Source organism: Lichenostomus cassidix, chromosome 19, assembly GCF_008360975.1.
Source record: "Lichenostomus cassidix isolate B80296 chromosome 19, HeHo_3.0, whole genome shotgun sequence".
Taxonomy (NCBI): domain Eukaryota; kingdom Metazoa; phylum Chordata; class Aves; order Passeriformes; family Meliphagidae; genus Lichenostomus; species Lichenostomus cassidix.
In genome coordinates, this window is record NC_139499.1 from 2,718,911 (window position 1) to 2,738,486 (window position 19,576).

Consider the following 19,576-nt stretch of genomic DNA (forward strand, 5'->3'; position numbering starts at 1 on the left):
CTCCCCGGCCAGCACCCCGTGCAGCACCCCACCTCTCCGGCAGCGGCACCCAGCACAGGCCACCAGCACTTGGCGTGGGCCACCAACATCTGGCATGGGCCGCCAGCACTTGGCGTGGGCCACCAACATCTGGCGTGGGCCACTCACACCCAGCATGGGCCATCGGCACCCAGCGAAGGTCACCCGCGCCCCAGCCCGGTAACAGGGGACACATGGAGGTGCTGGAGGAGCAGCATGGGGTGTCTGGGGGTGCTGGCAGCTGTGGTTCTGATGCCACCATGGAGGGGGTGGCAGGTGCTGGGGGTGACAGGCAGGTAAGGGGGTGTCCCCCACGCGGGGGGCAGTGTGGGGTGGCAGGGAGGAGGTGCTGTGCTGGCGGGAGGGTGGAGGCGGGAAGTGCCCAAAGCAGAAGTGACCTCCAGCGGGTTTTGCTGGCGCTGGGGATGAGACCGGGTGGACACGGAGGCTTCTGTGGCAGGTGAGGCTCTGGGGGCTGAGTGGTGTCAATCATGGGGACCTGCAGGTGACCCCGAAGGGCTGGGGGGACATCCAGAGGATGTCCGTGTGTCCTCCAGATGGGGCGAGGGGGGCCAAGGGAGCGCCAGGACATGGAGCTCCTGTGGCCTCGGGACAGGGAGACAGGGAGAAGGGGACTTCGGTAAAGGATGGGGGAATAAGGAGGTCCCCATGAGGACATTTCCAGAGGGACCCACTGCCATAGGATCCCCACCATGGGGACAAGGCAATGCAAGAGGTCCCTGTCACGTGGTCGGCGTTTGCTGTGGGCTCCCCACCATGGGGACAAGGCACTCTGTGTGACCAGGCTGCCATTTAGAGGGGTCCCCTCATGAGGACATGGCATGGGGGTGCCTTTGTGATGCACATGGGGTTTGAGGGACAAAGATGGAGTCTGAGGTGGGATCTCACCCTTGGGGTCCTCTGAGACCGGCATGGGGTTTGAAGGGCAGCGATGGAGTTCAAGGTGGAATGTCCCCTGTGGGGACAAGGCGAGGGGGTCCTTTAGGAATGGGGTGGGGTATGAGATGGAGGTGTCCCCATGGGGTCAGAGGAAACACACTGTGCCCAGGATGAGATTTGAGAGGGCTGAGGGTTTGAGGTGAGGTCCCCACCAAGAGGGACAAGGTATTTGGGTTCTCTGTGATTCCATGGGGTCTGAGGGGAAGTCCCTCCTTGAGGGACAAGTGAAAGCTCATTCAGTGACCAGCATGGGGTCTGAAGTGGGGTCCTTCCTTTGGGAATGAGTCAAAACTGTCCCCTCTGACCAGGATGAGATATTAAGTTGCCTCCCTGCCCTGGAAACAAAGTGAAGGATATTCCTTGTGCCAAGGACAGGGCTCAGGGTGGGACAATGGGGGTAGGGTCTCACTCCTGGGGACAAGGAGAGGATGTCCCCTGTGGCCAGGACAGGGCTCAGGGTGGGACAACAGGGTATGAGGTTGGGTCTCACTCATGGGGACAAGGTGAGCATGTCCCTGTGGCCAGTGGGGGTTTCAGGGGGACAAGGGAGGGCAAGGCAGGATTGCCCTTGGGATGAGGATGTCCCCCATGCTTGGCATGGCTCCCTGAGCCTGGAGGTGACACCACCAGAGGCTCTCTGTCCCGGGGCCAGAGCAGAGCTGCCATTTGCGTCCCTGGCCACGCTGAGGCTCTTGGTGGCCCACGGCGGGGCCACGTGTGGCGCGGGCGGCGGCTCGGCGGGCGGAAGGAGCTCCACGGCGGAGGAGAGCAGCGGCGACAGCGACTGAGAGACAGTGCAGTCACCCATAAAGTAGAAAGCACTACTAAACAGCACTGCAGGGTGTAGTGTTTCCTACTTTATGGATGAGTGTACTGTGGGCTACGGAGAAGAGAGCACGGAGCAGCGCCAGGACCTGCGTGCCCATCAGGAACTCATGGCACCCACCAGGAGCTCCAGAGCCCCAAAAGGGGATGCCCTACTTGTCCCCACGTGTCCCCTCGGCACCTGGGATGGCCACGTGGGCGGGAGGAGCTGCCAGCCCAGTGTCCCACGTGTGCCACCAAGGGACACATCCCATCGGAGCAAGCCCAGCCCTGGGAGGCCAGGTAGGCAGCAGAGCCTCCAATGCACATTTTCACCCCCAACTTCATTTCCTGCGTGGTGAAGCCCTGGGAAGAGCTGGGCAGTGGTGGCCACGTGCAGTGGGGGAGGCAGTGGGGCTCCTGCTGGGTTCAACGGGGTGAGGGACTGCTAAATAAAACTCTTTCGGTATTGACTGGTGGATTTTTTTATTCAGTTCCTGGGAAATGCAGAACTGGGGAAGAGCTCCTTGCCGTGCCCAGAGCCACGTGCAGCGGGGTCATCCTGGCTTTGGAGCCCTGAGGAGCCTTGGGGGGACCACGGTGGGGGTGGTGGCTGGCAAATCTCAGCCCATCGTCACAGGATTGTCCTCTGCAGTCCCTCATGGGTCACCAGCAGAGCTGCTGTGGCCCATGGTAGCCCCAGCTGTGGTCACAATGCCACGTGAAGCCAAAAATCCCTCCTAAAATCCCAATCTCCCTCCAGCCACACACCCTTGTGTTTCCTGGAGGGTCTCAAACCAACCCAGCTTCCACAGCTAAGTTTTGGTCCTTGTTCCCAAATGTCAGCCCCCAAAATCCCTGCAGGCATCTTCCCTTTGGCTCTGACTCCCCAGGTCCTTCCCGTGGGAGAGAGCATCTAAAAAGAGTAGGAAAAAACAAAACAAACAAACGAAAAAAAAACCAAAACCCAAACATTTTTTTTTTCTTTTTTAAGCCCAAATGTTGGTGGAAAGTTTCCACATTTTGTAAAACTTCTTGTGCTGGTCTCGGGATCATTTGATGGGGATTAATGAGTTTGTGGTATTTTTCTTTCTCTGCGTTGGTCAGAAAGGACTGAGGTGGTTTACTTCTCCTTTTTGTCCCAGCTTTCCCACGTTCCCTGGCTTTGTGAATGTTCAAACAGGATCTGGAAGGGAAAAAAAAAAAAAACCAAAACCAAACTGTCATCATGATCATAAGGAGACAAGTTTTTAAACAGTAAAAACGAAAAAAAGGGCTAAAAAAACCCCAAGCAGCCACTGCTGATTGCCCTGAGCAGCTTTCGGTTTGTGAGCAACCAGGAGGGAAAAGCAACTTCACATTTTGAACATGCGAAAGTTTTGAAAATTTACCTCCTAATAATGAATCTTTAAGTATTAGGAAGGATAAATATCCACTTTTCATGACCAAGGACTGTTGTGGTTACAGCGACTCAGTCGTCACTGCTGGGAGAGACGGTTGGAAACATGGTTCTTGCTGAGGGCAGCAAAACAGAAACTGCTAATTTTTCCTGTTTGGTTTTTTTTTTTTACTAAAACCCTCCATTTTTTCAAGCCCTCCCTCCATCCTGAAGGCATTTTAGCAGGTTCCTGCAAGGAAACATGTCCTGTCCTTGTTGGGGAAAACTCCCAGTGTCCAAAGGACCTCACTGCCTTCAGCCATTCCCTGCTTGAGGAGAATGGATGGGTGGGTGGGTGAGCTCTGCAGAGCCAAAAATGCCCTGAGCAGGGCAGGGGTTGGGGCTGAGAGCCCTCTGGAGGCTGGGGGGGATGGGGATGTCCATCCCAGCGCTCTCAGGGTGGCTCAGGAAGGGCTGGAGGACTGACAGAGCCCAGCCAGGCTCTCCTGCACAGCCCCAGCACCTAGGAACTGGTGTTTCCACTTCACACCACACCACACATCACCCTGGCTGGGGCTCTGTCAGCAGGGCCAGCCCAGCACGTTCCTTTTCTAGGTTATTTTTAACAGGGGCTCTGTCCCAGCTCTGCTCCAGAGCGTGGAGCCATTCCCTGCCAGTGTCCCTGTGCTGCTGGCCATGGTGGCATCAGCGTGGGTGACTCCTCGTGGAGCTGCTCCAGGACACATCAGAGCAACCCCCCGACCTCAAGGTGGGCTCAGGAGGTGGGAAGGGGAGCTGGAGGGCTCTGCTGGCAGAGCAGGTGCCCACTGGTGTCACTGCAAGTCCCTGCAGCCACCAGCATGGCTCATGCAGAGACAGGAGGGACCATGTGCTGGAGCCACTCCCAGGGAACTGCTGGAAAAAGGGTGGGAATGGGTTGGCACCCACCAATCACTGCAGCCTGGAGGTGTCCCTTAGTGCTGACACGTGTCACTGTCCCCACCCCCTGGGGACCTCCCTCAGGGCTGCCTTGGCCCCTCATGCTCATCCTCGTGCTTCTCTCCCAGCTGAAACCACAGCAGAGCTCCCATAGCCCACTCCAGTCCCTGCTGGAATCCCCAAAACCAAGGGAGGACTCATCAGGCACTAATTGGACTTAATTGCCTGGAGGAGCTGCAGGTGCTGGGCCAGGAGCATCAGTGGAGCTCAGCCCTGGGGCTTCAGGCCTTGGCTGGGCTTTGAGGTGTCTGAAGCTCTCTTGGGTCTGATCTCCTGGGTGGTCCCTGGATCATCACTGTGGGACTCTTGTACTGGCTGGAGCCCAGGCCAAGGAGCTTCTCTCTGGCCCTGCACCTGGCTGGACCCCACACCTTTGCTGGAGCCCTATCTGTAGCTCTGTCTCCTCCTGGTCCTGGCTGGGGTCCCTGTCCTGCTTCATCTGAGGCTGCCAAGGGCTCCTGTTCCCACTGTCCTGCTCAGGAGCTCTGGGATGGCTCCCTGGGGTTTGAGGATGCTGTGTGCTCTGGTTCACACTTGGCTGCCCACTGTGGAGCAGCCTGATCCCTTGCAGGGAGCACCAAGCACTGGATCCCTGTCCCTGCACCACCAGGCACAGGCCTGGCTCCCTGGAGACCTCTGGAGAGCAGTGGGAGCTGCTGGGATGCAGTGGCTCTCCTGGGATCCTTTGTCACCTCCCCACATTTGAGGTGTCGATCTCGAGCTCTCCAATGTCACTGCTTCTCATAATTTCCTCTAAAACATCACCTCCTTTCCCTGAGCCTGAGGTTTCCCCTGTCCTGGGAGAACTTGAAGGATCTTTCTAGGTCTGCTCTGCAGGGAGCTCAGCCCCACAGCAGATCCCTGGGTGACTTGGAGGTCCAAGGGGACCTGTAGCACCCCATTCCTGCAGCTCTCATGAGAACTTAGTGACTTGCAGTGGCTCAAGAGCTCCCTGAGTCTGCAATAGCCCAGATGAACTTTTCCTCTCTCCATTTTAAGGAGATTTAATAAAGCTTTAAGGACTTACCCAGCTGTAGGCTGGCCAGGGTGTGAAAGATCATCTCCAACTTCCCAAGCTCAGGGCCCCAGGAGATATCCTCTCCCCAGGAATGGTGTAGGGAGTGTGGACACATCATCCTTCACCTCACCTAACTGGGGCTTTCACTGAAGGCTGTGGGAGACCCAGACTTGAGCCTGGGGGGCCTCTGGCCCCTCTTTCTCCAGGGCAGCAGGTCCCAGCAGTGTCCTGGAGCCAGGTAGGTCTGGCACCCATCAGTGGGACAAGGGGAAAGCTGCAGTGGGACAGTGGTGGCAGTGCCTCCCAGAGGAGCTGAGCAGAGCCCACGAGCAGCACAGGGCAGTGGAAACACAAAACAAGCCTTCTCTAAGCCACACAAGATCTCATCAGGGCCCATTTCTCCTCCCACTGCTGCTGCCTCCTGCTAATGAAACCTGCTTGTTCCATCTCAGCAGGGAGCTGAGCAGTGCCTGGGCCTTCTTCAGCACCTGCAGAGCCTGCCATTGCTTCACCAGGGGGAACAGTCATGGGCAGGAACTGCAGGGATCCCAGTGGTGGGAGGTGGTGGGATCTATCCTGACCCCTTTCTGCAGCAGGACTCCTGAGCTGGTGGTTTGAAGGTACACGAGCACCAGAACACACAGGGAGGTGGGATCAGTTTTCTGGAATCTTCCCTCTGTTCTGCTGGCTGCATTTTCTGCTCGTTACCAGCTTGGGGCTTTCCCCCACCACGTGCAAACACTTCTTAGGAACAGGCTCAGAGATGTGGGATTCGGGTGGGATGGCAGAGTCCTGCATGATGTGAGAGGTGACTTGCAGCCACCCCCAGAGGTGACAGAGACTCTGCAGATGCAGTGATAACTCCCCACAGACAGGACTCATCCAAGGGGGTCTCACACCCGTGTCAGTCAGCGGTGAATTGTCTCGATGGTGACTTGCCTGTGCTGCCCGGGCTCAGGCAGAGGTGACACACCCGATGGCATCGGGTTCACGAGGTGACACATCTGCACATTTGGATGAAGCTGCTCAAAGGAGGTGCCTACAGGAATCTGACAGGGGCACTGAAGACCCTGCCATGGTACCTCCCCTGCAGCAGGTGGTCCCGGGCAGGTTCTGGGTCTCCCGGTGGCTCCAGGGCCACCAAGGGAGCAGCACGTCTGGGATGCCAAGTGCCACTCCCATGCCGCAGCGGGGAGACACCAGCAGTGGGACTGAGAGCCATTGCCACACACAAGGACGTGTCCCAGCTGCTCAGGGGCTTGGGGACCATCATGCCCTCGGGGCTGGTATCAGCAAACCTTGCTCTGCAGTGGGTCAAGCATTGGGCAGGGCTGGAGAGCAGGGCCAGACACATGTCCCCCAGGGTGGCCCAGTGGCTTTCCCCTGAGCACCACTAACGCTGTGCAGCCTGATGTATGATGTGATCTTCGTCAAAGACTCGGCAAGGCAGGGAGAAGGCAGAGACAGAGCACAGGTCTGCCTGCTCCCTGTGCTCAGGGGTGGCAGTGCCCGCTTGGCTGTAGTGTTATGCTGCCAACTCCTGTCGCCAAGGCTCACATCAACCACCCTCTCCCTCCCTGCCCGCACTATCCTCTGCCGCTCGTCCCGGCGACCCAGCCCTTTTCAGCAGAGGGCTGTTTCCAGCACGGTGTGTCAGGGAGGTACTGAGGTTTAGCTCACAGGAAGAAAGGTGTGCTAGCATCCCTGGGACAGAACCAGGCACTCTGGGGCAGAGCTGAGCATCCCCGGGGCAAAGTCGGGCATGCCCGGGGCAGAGATATACATCCCTGCAGCAAATCAGGCATCCTGGGGCAGAGCTGAGCATCCCCGGGGCAAAGTCGGGCATCCCTGGGGCAGAGCCAGCTATCCCTGGGACAGAATTGGGTATCCCTGGGACAGAATTGGGTATCCCTGGGGCAGAGCTAGCTATCCCTGGGATAGAATCGGGCATCCCTGGGGCAGAATTGGGTATCCCTGGGGCAGAGCCGGGTATCTTTGGGGCAGAATTGGGTATCCCTGGGGCAGAGCTGAGCATCCCTGGTCCACAGCCGGGCATCCCCGGTGCAGAGCCGAGCGGGGGGCTCGGGCCGGTGCTGTCCCCAAAGCCCCATCCCGGCGGCGAGCGGGGGATGTGCGGTGCGGGGGGATGCGGAACGAGCGCGGCCGCTCCCCCTCCGCCGCCGCCTCATCAATAGGCACCAGACCCGCTCCCGCAGCGTTGCCGTGGAAACCGGCGGAGGCTCCGCCATTGGCGGCCCGGGGCGCGGCGCTGCCCCCCCGGGGTGCCCGGAACGGCTCCGTATTGATGACTCGGCAGCGGCTGCGCCGGGGGCTGCCCGGGGCCGCGGCGAGGGGCTGGCAGCTCCCCCGGCCCCTCCGCTACGTCATGGGGCCGGGGGCGGCGGGGGGCTGAGGGCGGCGGGAGCAGCCTCCGCACGGGGAGCCGGGCGGGACGGAGCCAGCCCGGTGCGGGACGGAGCCAGCGCGGTGCGGGGATGCTGCTGCTGCCGCCGCTGCCGGCTCCGGCCCCGCCGCGGGGGAGCGCGGCCCGGGCTGTGATGGGTTCGGCTGTGCCGTGCCGGCTCCCGGCGCCCCGAGCAGCCCTGGCCGCTGCGGAGTGAGCGCAGCCCTGCCCAGCCATGCAGGAGCCGGAGCGCGGCGAGCCCGGAGCGGCCCCGGGGCACGGAGATGCCCCCGCCGCCTCCGCCCGCCCGGACCTGGACACGCGTGACGGCGCGGGGGGTGACACGGCCGGCCGCCAGCTGTCCCCAGGGTCGGAGCGGGACGGAGCGCCCCAGCCCCAGGACGAGTCCTCGGGAACCCCCCGCGTCCCCCCGCCGGACCCGCAGCGGGTTCACTCCGCCCCGGAGCTCGTCAGGCCGCTGCGAGCGATGGACCGGACAGACAGACCCCCCCAGGTAAGGAGAGGATGCGGGTGGGTTTGCTGCTTCTGGGGAAGAGGCGGCGGGATGCTTCCCTGGGCATCCCGGGGAACGGGAGCGCTGGGCTGCGGCTGAGCCACCCACCAAACCATCCCCGCGGGGCTGCGACCTGCCACCGCCGCTGTCACGCACCCGCACGGGAGAAGGGAGCCTTCGCTGCCCTTCCGCAGGGATTTCCAGGTGCCTCTACCCTGGAAGGCGCTGGAGCTGTGCGGGGTCTTGCCGGAGCCCTGCCGGGGCCAGCTCTGGGCAGAGCCCACCCGGAGCAGACACAGCCCCTGCACCAGCCGAGAGCCATCCCTGCGGCATCTCCTCGCTCCAGCATCATCATCCAGCATCCGCACGTAGTGGCAGGGACATGATTCACTGCCACCCCCTGCCAGAGCATCCCCTCTCCTCTCCGGGGAGCCCTGGAGGGCTTGGGGCACCTTGCAGGAGGAGCCAGTCCCTGCAGGCACCTCGGGCAGTGCAATGCCCAGCCCCTGCAGCATCTCCCTAAAAACAGCCCAAAAGGCTCCCTCAGGGTCTCATCACCTTGAGCCAGGTCACAAAAGTTCATCAGCTCACCCTGTTCAGGACAGCTTGCCACCTTTTCCCATGGGGAACATCAGCCATCTTCCTGGGGTCTCCTGGGGGAACCCTGTGGTGCTTTTAAAATAAGGGAGAAATTGGCTCTTGGCCTTTTCTTCTTGAGCACAGGGGAGTAGAGCTGACCAGTGCTTGTGGGGGTTTAGCAGGGGGGTTTTGAGGCAGGCAGTGCTGTGCTGCTGAGCCCAGCTGGAGAGCAGCCTGGAGCAGCCTGCAGGAGAAGCAGCACCCCTGGAAACCCACCGAGGGAGAGAGAACATGATTGCACTCCAGCACAGCTGAAGGGTCTATTTTGAAGGTCTCTTTTACCGTGATGCTGAAGGAAAGGCAGCATTGAATCTTGGTCTGACTGTGACTCCAGCCCTGGCTGTGCCAGAAGCACCACAGTCAAAATATGGGACAGCAGAATGTGATGGATTTCTGCTCCCAACCCTCTTTTGTATGCCAGGAGTCCAATCAGTTGTGCCAGACTTACTGTCTTCAGAGAATCCCAGAAAGGTTTGGGCTGGAAGGGACCTTACAGACCATCTCTTCCCAGTCTTCCACTAGACCAGGCTGCTCCAAGCCCTGTCCAACCTGGCCTGGAACACTTCCCTTTGGGAGAGCCACCTGGCAAGGGAAGGAGTAGGTGCTGTGCCCTGGTGGAAGCCTGAGTGGGAAGGCTGGGATTGGAAGGGCACAGTTAGAGGGGTGGTTCAGAGGGGTGTTTGTGGGTGCTCCAGCAGCTTTGGGAGCTGTGCACCAGCTCTTGCTGATCTCTGCAGTGTGTCCCCCCAACTGGTCTCTATGGAGGTGACTGCTGAGCACCTGCCATCCAGTTTGCCTTGCCCCCTGAGCTGCACTGAGTGTTTTCCTGCCATCCTGGAGGCTCCTGGCTTGGTGGGAACCTTCCCTTCCCACTCCCACAGGGCTGTGGCAGCACCATGGCAGTGCCATCATAGCCCCAGCGTTCTGGGGCAGCACTGTGGTGGGACTGGTGGAGCTGTGGTGCACTGAGGTGCCAGAGCAATGGTGCTGTGGGACCTGGTGACACTCTGCTGCATCATGGCAGTGCCACTGTGATGTCACCGGGCTGGTGATGGTGGTGCCATGGCAGTACCATCCTCAACATTGATGTTGACCTGCAGAAAGGTTACTTTGTGTTTTCCTGGGGGAAAAAAAGAAAAATCCAGCAGCTCCTCCTGCAGCCAAGTGGCTTTAGGGACATGAAAGGCTTCCAGTTCAGCCCCGGGAGGGAGCTCAGTACTGCTGTCCCCAACAGTGCTGGTGCTGCTGGGCTCTGAAGCCACATCCTCCAGCCTGGGGACAAGCGGCTGTGTTAGAGCTGGGGCCAGGACAGGCTTGCACAGCTCCCCTCCAAAGCTTGGCTCTTCCTGGCCAGCCTGGGACACACCCTGGCTGCCTTTAGGACATTTGTCCTTGGGATGTCAGAGCTGCGTGATGTGAACAGGACAGCTGCCTCCAGGCAGTTCTCTCCTGGTGTGGGGAAGATCCTCCTGAGGGCTCGTGGCTGACAGAGTTGATTAAAGATGTTGATTTTATGATGTGTGTCCCAGCCTCAGCCATTCCCTGAGGGACAGACTGTGGCTAGGCATTAAGCCTGTCTGTAGGGCAAGTTAATATTGGCATTCTTGCCTGGGTTTCCCCTGAGTGCAGTGTGGAGAGCTGTTGCCCTTTCTCCATCTGGCAAAGGAATTCTGGAGTTAGAGAGGTGGAATGAGGGAACACATCTGGGGCTTCCCATCCAGCCCCTCCCCTAGAAGGTTCCAGAGCTGGAAGAGGCTGCTCCAGTCCTGACCAGGCAGGTGTTGAGTATCTCCAAGGGCTGGATCCCATCACCTGTCTCACCCTGCCCTGAAGCTGCAGCGCTCCTGTGGAGAGGAATGTTCTCCACAGTCTGGTGGGAATTTTCCTTGGTGAGGTCTGTGCCCACATCTCCCCATCTATTTACCACATGTCCCTACATCCTGCAAGGCTCTGCAGGCTTTCTTGGCAGAGCAATGTGTCCCACCATGGCCCCACTGGATAATGCTGTCCAGGGGGTTTCACAACATATCCTTCCTCCTGGGCCTTTGGAATTGCTCTGCTCCTGCTCCCCAAAACTTCTGTGTGGGCATGAGATGTGAGAAATGACTTTCCTGCTGAGAATCTCCAGGCACTGCAGAGGTAGGATCCCAAAGCAAATAATGAATTTCAGAGAAGGAGAGAAACGTTGTCTGTGTAGGAAGAACGGGGTTAAAGTGGCACAGATACAGTCTGGCTGGAAATTGGAAAGTTCCCAGAATGCTGTCAGATGGATTTTAGAGCACTTCCCACAAGAGCTCAGTTGTCTGCATCTCCTAGGGGATGCTGCTCCAGTGGGATCTGCTTTAACCCTGGAAAATTCAGGGGGGTTTGGGAGTGGGCTGCTGAAGGGAAGGCTTCCTCTGGTGCCCTACATTGGACAAGAGGAGAGGATCAAGGTCGTTCACTTTCTGCATATTTTCTGCATCCTTCCAGGCCAGGATTACTCATCTCCCCAAGCTCCCCAGCTCACTCATGGAAGGGATGAGCTCAGCTGCTGACCATTCCCTGTTCCCATCCCAGAACCACACAGGCAAGGGGCACAGTTAGGGTGCTCTGAGCTGCTGCTCGTGATTCCTTCTCAATCACAAGAGGTTGCTTTGGATTTGAATTTCTAAAAATCCAAGCCTCAGCTTCCCTTGAGGTCATGTGCAGCTGAGAATATTCAACAAATCGCAAACCCAACTGAAAATGCTTAAACCAAGGAGCCCTCCAGTGAGTAGGAATTTAAATAGCCACAAAGAAACCTGTTGGTCCCAGTGGAGCTTAATAAAACAAAGAAGAGATGCAGGAAGAATTATAAAATGCTGGTAAAGAGACCCCACGTCAAGTGCTCAGGCCAAGCTGCATTTAATGATAAGCCCAGTGCCTTTTGCAGGAATCTGTGGCCTTTCAAGAGCTTCAAATTATTGATTGGCAAAGCTGGAAAACTGTTCATTTAGTGTCTGAAGGTGTGTTGAGCTCCACCCTTGACTGGGAAGGGTAGGTCAGCAGGATGAAGGATGGCAGGCAGTAGGACAAGGACACCTTGGGCACTGGAGCCAGTTCTTGCTGTACAGACACCATTTCCTGCCATCCCAATTAGAAGATTGCATTCCATCGTGCTCAAAATCGGAGTAAATTAATTTTCCTTGGCTTGGCAGTGCTCAGTCTCATGCAAATGCCCTAGTGTGGTTTGCTGCAGCACTGTGGATGCACAGCCACCTCAGGTAGCTCCTGCCAGGACGAGTCAGTGCCTCTTGATTTGTAGGAATGAGTGGAAAACAAAAGTGAGACCAGGAAGGGGAAGGCAATGTTCATTTTAGCTCTTTTTCTAATTAAGCTCTCTGTGCAGAGATGTGTCCAAATGGCTTGGCCAGGTCACTTGTGCAGGACGTGGAGGGTGAAGGACACCAAGCAGTGCCTCCTCACTGTGGCCTTGGCTCTCTGGGCTGCTGGAGACAAACTGGATTTGGGACAGGGCTGTCACACCATGTTGCTGTTGGCTGTTGCCACACTGTGATCTTCCACCTCAGCATGCTTCTCATCTCACCCTCTACATTTTGGAGGGACTCACCAATGTCTTCCTCATGCCCTCTGGCTCTAGTCTTCCTTCCTGTGGGAATAACATAAAGAGAAATGGTACAGGCAGTGCTGGCAGCCTTGTTGCCCCCCTGTTACTGTGATGAAGGTGTTCTGCACCTCAGACATCTGCCCAGAGCTCTGGGAAAACATCCTTTAGGAGCTTTAGGAGCTTTTGCCATTCACGTTTCCATAGAATCATTAATGTTGGAAAAGACCTCCAAGGTCATCAAGTCCAACCTTGATATCAACTCTGGCTCTGTGGTGGATACAGAGAGATGATTTCCCCCCCCCAGTCTCTTGCTAAAGCTGTTGGAGATTTGGGGCTTCTCAGTCCAGGACAAAATCCTATAAATGCCCTAAGTGAGTTCCTGCTTTACCAAAATGAGCAAGAACACTGATCCCAACACAGAATCACAAAATCCCAAAATGGTTTGAGTTGAAGGGACCTTAAATCCCATCCAGTGCCACCTCCTGCCATGGCAGGGACACCTTCCACTGTCCCAGGCTGCTCCAAGCCCTGTCCAGCCTGGCCTTGGACACTTCAGGGATCCAGGGGCAGCCACAGCTTCCCTGGGCACCCTGTGCCAGGGCCTGCCCACCCTCACAGGGGTGAATTCTTTTCTATCTAATCATGCCATAGCCTGGGCAACTAGAGCAGGTTTTTAGCCAATGTGACCCAAAAGAAGAGGTGCTCTTGGCCCCTGGGAAGCTGCCAGTGATTTGGAAAACGGGAGGAAGTGGGTGAGAACTGCAGTGCAGATTTCTGGGCAAAAACTGAGCTGTACATACTAAATCTGCCCCTCGAGCTCCCTGCTGTACTCTGCAAGGTGGAAGAGCAAATCTGCCTCTTCAGAGCTGAACATGGTGAGGAATTGAGTATTTCCACTCAGTCAAAGCACACCTGTGGCCACAGATGTTGCTGCTGAGGCTCTGTGGTGGGAAGAGGAGTTGGTGTTGACTTTGCAAGCCATGATCCTCTTAGAGGGCTGTGGCTCTTCTGTCCAGGCAGGGGATTTACTGAGCTGCAGCCCACTGGCTTCCCAGAAGTCTCACGCCTTTCTTGGGAGTGTTTCTTTGGATTAGAGTTTCTGTTACAAGAAAGATGAGATATCAGAGAACAATCATCCCCACTCCAGCCATCAAATAGCAAACCTGGGAACAACTAAATTTTATCATTCTTCCCCAGGGGTTTGGAGTTTTTTTTGCATGCTCACAGAATAGAATTATCTGACACATGGCATCCAAAAAAGAGTCCAGATGCTCCACAAAGACCTCAGGGTGGTCTGGGCCTGAGCCTGCAGTGCTGGGAGCTTCAGACTGACCTCTGCTCAGAGCTAAGCAACAAAAAGCCCCCAAAATGTCTGTAGTAAGCCATGTTTTAGCTGGAATGACTTGCAATGTGCATGAGTACACAGCAGCAGAGGTTGTGAAGTCTTTCTGTGTTTGCACTGAAGTTGTTCACACATTGCTTCCCACATCTTCTACGTTTTGCATCTTTTTTTCCTAGTGGAGATAGCATTGCATGAGCTGCTTCTCTGCAGATTCAGTGACTTGTTCAGCAGCACCCAGAAAAACTCTGCAGTGAGGGAATAAGACAGCTTAGCTGCCTTGGTTTTGCAATGTTCCCACCAGGCCAGGATTTATGGTGCACAGCCTGTCTTCCACACGCTCCCCAGGAGGGCAGGGAAACAGCAATGTCCCCTGAGTGCACTGAGAATGGAGCACAGTCCTGTTTGACCAGAGTGGAGCTTGGCCAAATCTTTCTGGAAGCTGATAAGAGACAAGGGAAACACTTGTACATTAGTGTTCAAAGGGTAGTTGGTAGAACATGCTTTGTACCTGTTCTTCACCCTACAAAATGCAGATCTCTTTCTCTTAAGGTGTGTAGGGGGGGCAAAGACCCTGCAGGGGACACTGGGGTGGCCAGGGGTCACACAGTGGCCCGAGGGCAGGAGAGTGATGTTGCTGCACTTGAGGAGCATTGCACAACCTGGTGCTGCAGGTTATCTGATGGATCAGCTGCAGTCTGAGGCTGCACACATCCTGGGATTGCAAAACACTTTGTACTTAACACGGAGAGAGCTGGGTCACAGCTGGGGAAAGCCTGTCCAGGGCCACACACACCTTGTCACACCTCTGCACCAGGCAGGTCGTGGCCAGCTGGAAGCAGGGACACCTCTCTAGCTCACTGGAGAGCAGGGCCAGGAGTAAACTGGCCAAACCAAAGGTGATGATAGTGTTCAGCCAGATGAGAATCTGCACCCTGAGCAGCACCTTTCCCCTGCCAGAGTCCTCCTGGGCTTCTCCAAACCCTCCATTCCTCACAACTGCCTGCCCTGTTTTCTGTCTGATGGTGAAGGATGAACAATCACGTGTGCAGCACCTCAGGAGCATTTCAGAGCTGCCTTCCCAGCAGCCGTGAGGTATTTCTGTGTCATTTTCTCTCAGCTCCTTGCAAATCCTCCTGTCTTTTGGATTTGCTGTTAAAGGTGAGGAATTGTGCCGCATTGCACCCTGGACCTGGCTGCAGCCTTGGATTTTGGAGAGCTGATCCTCTGCCTTGGGAGTTTATTTTCCACTCACATCCCTCCCTCCATGTCTCAGCTTTGCAGGAACATTAATTCTTCTCCCTGGTTGGGAGGCTGGAGAAGCTGAGCTCATCAAAGGACAGTGAGCCAGGGCCATCAGGGCTACTGAGCTGATTATTCTCTCCTCCTGGAATAGCTGGGTTTGTGTTCCTGGGATTCATAATGGTGCTTCCATAAAGGGTTTAAAGATAGAGAGGACCTGGATTTGCGAGACTCCAATTTTAGCTGCATCTCATTTTAAACACCCAGTGAGGAGCATATGAAGAGCTAGCAGTGGTCAGAGGGTGTGCAGGAGAAGATGCCTGGAGAAATGTAAGAAACAGCAAATATATAGTGACTACTCCCCTGAATATTCCCTCAATATCTTCCAATTCATGGCTCCAGCACTCCCCATGCTGGAGGCAGGATCTTTGAAGTTAATGGCCTTGGATGGATTTTTTCTTCCGTGAATTTGTTACATGGGGTGATAAAAATCAGATAAATGAGGAAATCACATAAATAAGGGCAAGTAGTAGGCTGGAAGAGGGATGGGCAGCAGGAGAAAACGCTGACTGATGGAAAGGAGAGTTGGCAGCACACAGGGCTGTGGGGAAGTGCCCTGAAGGCAAGGGCACAAAGAGAGATGTTTGTGGCTGAAAGCAGGAACGGCGCAAAATGCAGGAAGGAAGCAGGACAAGCGCAGTGAGCCACGCTGCTTGCCAGAGGAGTGGCAGGATAAGCACAGCCTCATCCCAGGCATGTCTCTGACTTCTCCCCTAGCTTTGGCAGCACTGTCCCTGTTCCCTGGTGGGGATGTGCTGGCTGCTCGCTGTGCCGGCAGTGACAACGCCAGGGCTGCCTCTGCTCACTGACCCAACAGGAGGTGAGGCTATTTTTGTCTTGCTTTTGACATGCACTGAGGGCACTGCAGAAGAGCAGCCTGTGGGAAATAACTCTGTCCTGTGAGGTGGCTGATTCCCTGGGAAATGGCTGGAAGAGGAGAAAATGGATTGGCAATGACAGGCTTCATTTCCAAGTGAAGAGGATTGAGAAGTTAAGGGAGCTAATTACTAAAGTGAGGTGGAACGAACAGCTGAAGGGCTTTGACATGGTGGAGGCTTGGGGACAATGACTTCAAATGGAGGAGAGGTGGTGGATTTAATATATCCAAGACAGCAGGAGAGCTGGGATGGCTTCACCTGGGAAATCACTCTGCAAGGAGACTGCAGAGGGGGGTTGTGCTCAGAGATGGCTCCTGCAAAGCAAACCCAGCAGCTGGACCCTGGATCAGCTGCAGATGGAGAAGTCACTGCAGGGCATCTTGAAATCGTCAGTGGTTTATACACCTTCAAGTTGTGTGTGTGGTTTATACACCTTCAAATTTAGTTTGTTTTCCAATAAGCCTGTTTCCAAAGGCCACCTGAGACCTCCTGCCCATGGGGCCACCTGGTAAATTCCTCCTTCCTGTCTGGCTCTCAGCACGGATTTCAAAGCAACTCTGGGTTTAGACTTTGGCTGTTCCCCAGGGCTGGCTGGGGTAGCCCTGGGCCAGTGGGTGCCAGGCATTGCAGAGCACAGCCCCAGCCGCATTGCAGAGCATGGCTGCAGCCACTGCCTGGCTGATTTACTGTCCCCCAACAGCCTCCTGCAAGTTTTCTGCAGGACTTTAAGGACTGTGCTGGATGCTGAGTGCTCCAGAGGGATTTTGCCTGCATGACCCATTTAGCAGCCTGGCTGGGCACCTCTCCCTGCAAAAGCTGCTGCAGCCCTCTGGTGCTTTTTGAAGCTTTCGTGTGAAAAAGCAGCAGTTTTCTGGCAGCTGCCATGCTGAGGCTTTTCTCTGTTTGCTGTTCTCAATGCATCCTGGAGAAACTGTATTTTGGGCTTTACCTGCCGAAGGAGACGACAGATGATGCTGATTTCATGCAACGGAGGCTTCAAAGCCATGTGCCTTCTGCTCTCCTCCCTCAGCATCCCTGCTGCTCTGCTCCTGCCTTCCTCTCCTTTTAGATACTTTCCCCGTGGCAAAAGAACACGTCACTTGGGTTAATTTTTTTGGTTAATTTTTTATTGGCCAAGGATGCTCCTGATGTGGGGAATGAGGCTGCTTGGACACCCCACGGTGTCAGCTCTGCCACGGCTCGTGGAAAACCTCCCTGACTGAGGGATGCATTTGGATTCCAGCTCCTGCTGACACTTCTGGATGTCTTCATCAGGATGAGTCCCTTTGGGGGGAGCCTCTGTGTCCCTCCTCCCTAATGATTTACTTCCAGCTCCCCGTGAAAAGCACCGTGGGAGCCCCGAGCACAGCCAGCAGCGAGGCTGCGCCGTGCCGCACGGGATCCTTAAGGAACTGCGGAGCGGTTGATAAATTAAAAGCCATTTCATTATAGGAAATGAATGTTTAATGAGCGTGGGATGACGTCTAGACGGCCCTTTGGTTCCAGGCTCTCCGTGGTCTTGGAGGAGGGCTCAGCTGACGCAGCCAGCGCCGGCTCAGAGCCGAGGGGAAGGTTTGGCAGAGCTTTGTGGGCAGTGTGGGACAGAGAGGATCTCCTGTCTCCACGTCTTCTCGCTGCTGATGTCCCCTGTGCCTCTCTGGGCAAAGCCCCAAGGCGCTGTGGCCGCAGAGGGACGTGCTGTCACACGGGAGGCTTGGCCCCGTGCCTGTCCCCAGCCTGGAGCACACAGCCACACTCTGCTGCTGCGTGGCACAACACCCACGGGATGGGGAAGGACATCCCAGCCTTTGCCATGTCACGGGCTCTGGAGTCGTGACACAAAACCTGGGCTGAGCTGGGGACAGCAGGCAGGGTGGGGATGAGGGGTTATTAGCCTTTGCATCCTGCCCTGATGAAATGGTTTATGGCTACAGAAATGGTGTTTCAAACGCAGAAATTGGAATGTAGGTGCCCAAAAGATCCCCCTCAAAAGCTCTGCTGCTCAGAGCTGCTGGCTCAAGGTGCTCCCCCTGTCTCAGTACAACCACAGACAAGAATTTTGAGGCCTCTTGGCAGTGGCAAGGAGATGGAAATAATGCACTTTGACTTCATTCCAGGGCTGCCTGCTTGGCACTGGGGATGGCAGCAGGGGACCAGCCTGAGGCACTGTATGCACAGACGCTGGTAGGATCCCCCTCCCCACAAACCCACCCTGCTTTGTCCCCTCTTTGTCACCTGCAGTGTCCCCTATGAGGATTCTCGAGCTGAGGAAGTGCTTTGCTGTTCCTGGAGCTGGTGATGGGGGAAATGCTCCCTGGGACACCTCACTGGCCCTGTAAAGTTGCAGGGATAGGACTGATACTGCAGGATCTGGTACTGGTCATGGATTTGTGCACATGACTCCCAAGGCAGCTGCTTGGCTTCCCTGGGATACTGAATTCAGGGATTTCCTTTGTTCCTGGGCTTACCCTGACCATCCTTGGGAGCAGCTCTGACTTGTTGGAGAGCAGGAGAGAGAACCCAGCTGTAGCAGTGTGATGTCTCCAGGAATGGTGGCCTAGAGTAATTAGGAGGGGGAAAAAAATAGAGGAAAATATATTCTTGCTTTCCCACATGTGGGTAGGAGTACAGTCTCCTTCCATGGGGCATTTCACTCCAGCTTTCACAAACCCCAGGATTTCTGCAGGGAGGGTGGACATCTACAAACCACTCTGCCAAAAGCCTGTCAGCTCATGGCATGTCACATCCTGGTGTCTCAGAGGGTTGATGGGACCTAGGGACATCAAGTGAGGCTGATGGGGAAGAGCTGGGTATAATCTGATTTTTTTGTTGTTGTTATTGTTGTTTTCAACCTCCTTCAGCTGTGTTTTCCATCCATGCTTTGCCAAGGCAGTTTTGTACAGGTGTGAAAGGTTGGGACAGCCATGGGCATGGGGAATTCAGTGGTGGGGACTTTGTGGCACTGGTCTCCTGCCCTGTTTCTCCAAAGGACATGATGGAGAAACCAGAATTATTCAAACATGTTGTGAGTTTTAGCCAGTCTCAGACCTCCTAGAGCTGAGCTTCTGTCTCTTGCTACCCAGAAAGCTCAGGCAGCATTCCTTTGGGAACAAGGGATGTTTCCCCCATAGCTTTGGCTGGAAAACTGCAGGACAGAGCTGTGCTCCGGGAAGGTTTGCAGCTGATCAACGGAGACTTGTTGGGCTCTGGGAGTGAGTCCTGCAAGAGCTGCCTGGCTGCTGGCAAAACATGTGGCTGGATCTTCCTGAGGCTCTGCCATATGGCAGCTGGGAAGCAACAGCTCAACCCTGAGCTTTGCTAACACCCAGAGATCCTTGCTGGGAGCCAGCTCCGGCAGCGAGCCTGCGGCCAGCAGCTCTCGGCAGGAAGCAGCAACCACAAAACTCTATATACAGCTCCCGGTAGAGCTGCTGCTGCTGCTTTTGAGGTGACAAAATGAAGGTGGTGTTTGTAAAAAATCCTGCATGTCGCCTTCTTCCCCAGCCAAGGCTGACACGGAGAGGTCTGGCTCCTGGGCACTCTCCTGGGCCAACCATGAGTGCTGGTGTGGGGAAGAGGGTGAGGAGGTCTGGTTGCCTCCAAAGCCATGTGGTGCTGGAGGTCACCAGGTCCCTGAGCCATGGGGAGCAGCACACGTGTCTGGGGTGCCAGGGGTTTTGTTCTGCCTGCCTGGGTCCTGCTGGCTCTGCCCACCTTTCACCTGAGCCAGTTTG

The 19,576-nt window shown here is 56.1% G+C and overlaps 1 protein-coding gene across 9 annotated transcripts in view; it reads left to right on the top strand.

Annotated features, from left to right (window-relative positions):
• Positions 1–7,471: 7,471 nt before the first annotated feature.
• TSPOAP1 (TSPO associated protein 1) overlaps positions 7,472–19,576 on the top strand; it is a 66,378-nt gene continuing 54,273 nt past the window's right edge. For 5 of the 9 annotated variants that reach the window (XM_085078699.1, XM_085078702.1, XM_085078703.1 and 2 more), the window contains exon 1: positions 7,477–8,095. In XM_085078699.1, the coding sequence (XP_084934825.1) occupies positions 7,817–8,095 (279 nt within the window). In that variant the 5' untranslated portion in view covers positions 7,477–7,816. Of the gene's footprint in view, positions 8,096–19,576 lie in introns of all 9 variants that reach the window. The other 4 variants (XM_085078701.1, XM_085078704.1, XR_014855825.1 and 1 more) reach the window with 3 other exon arrangements.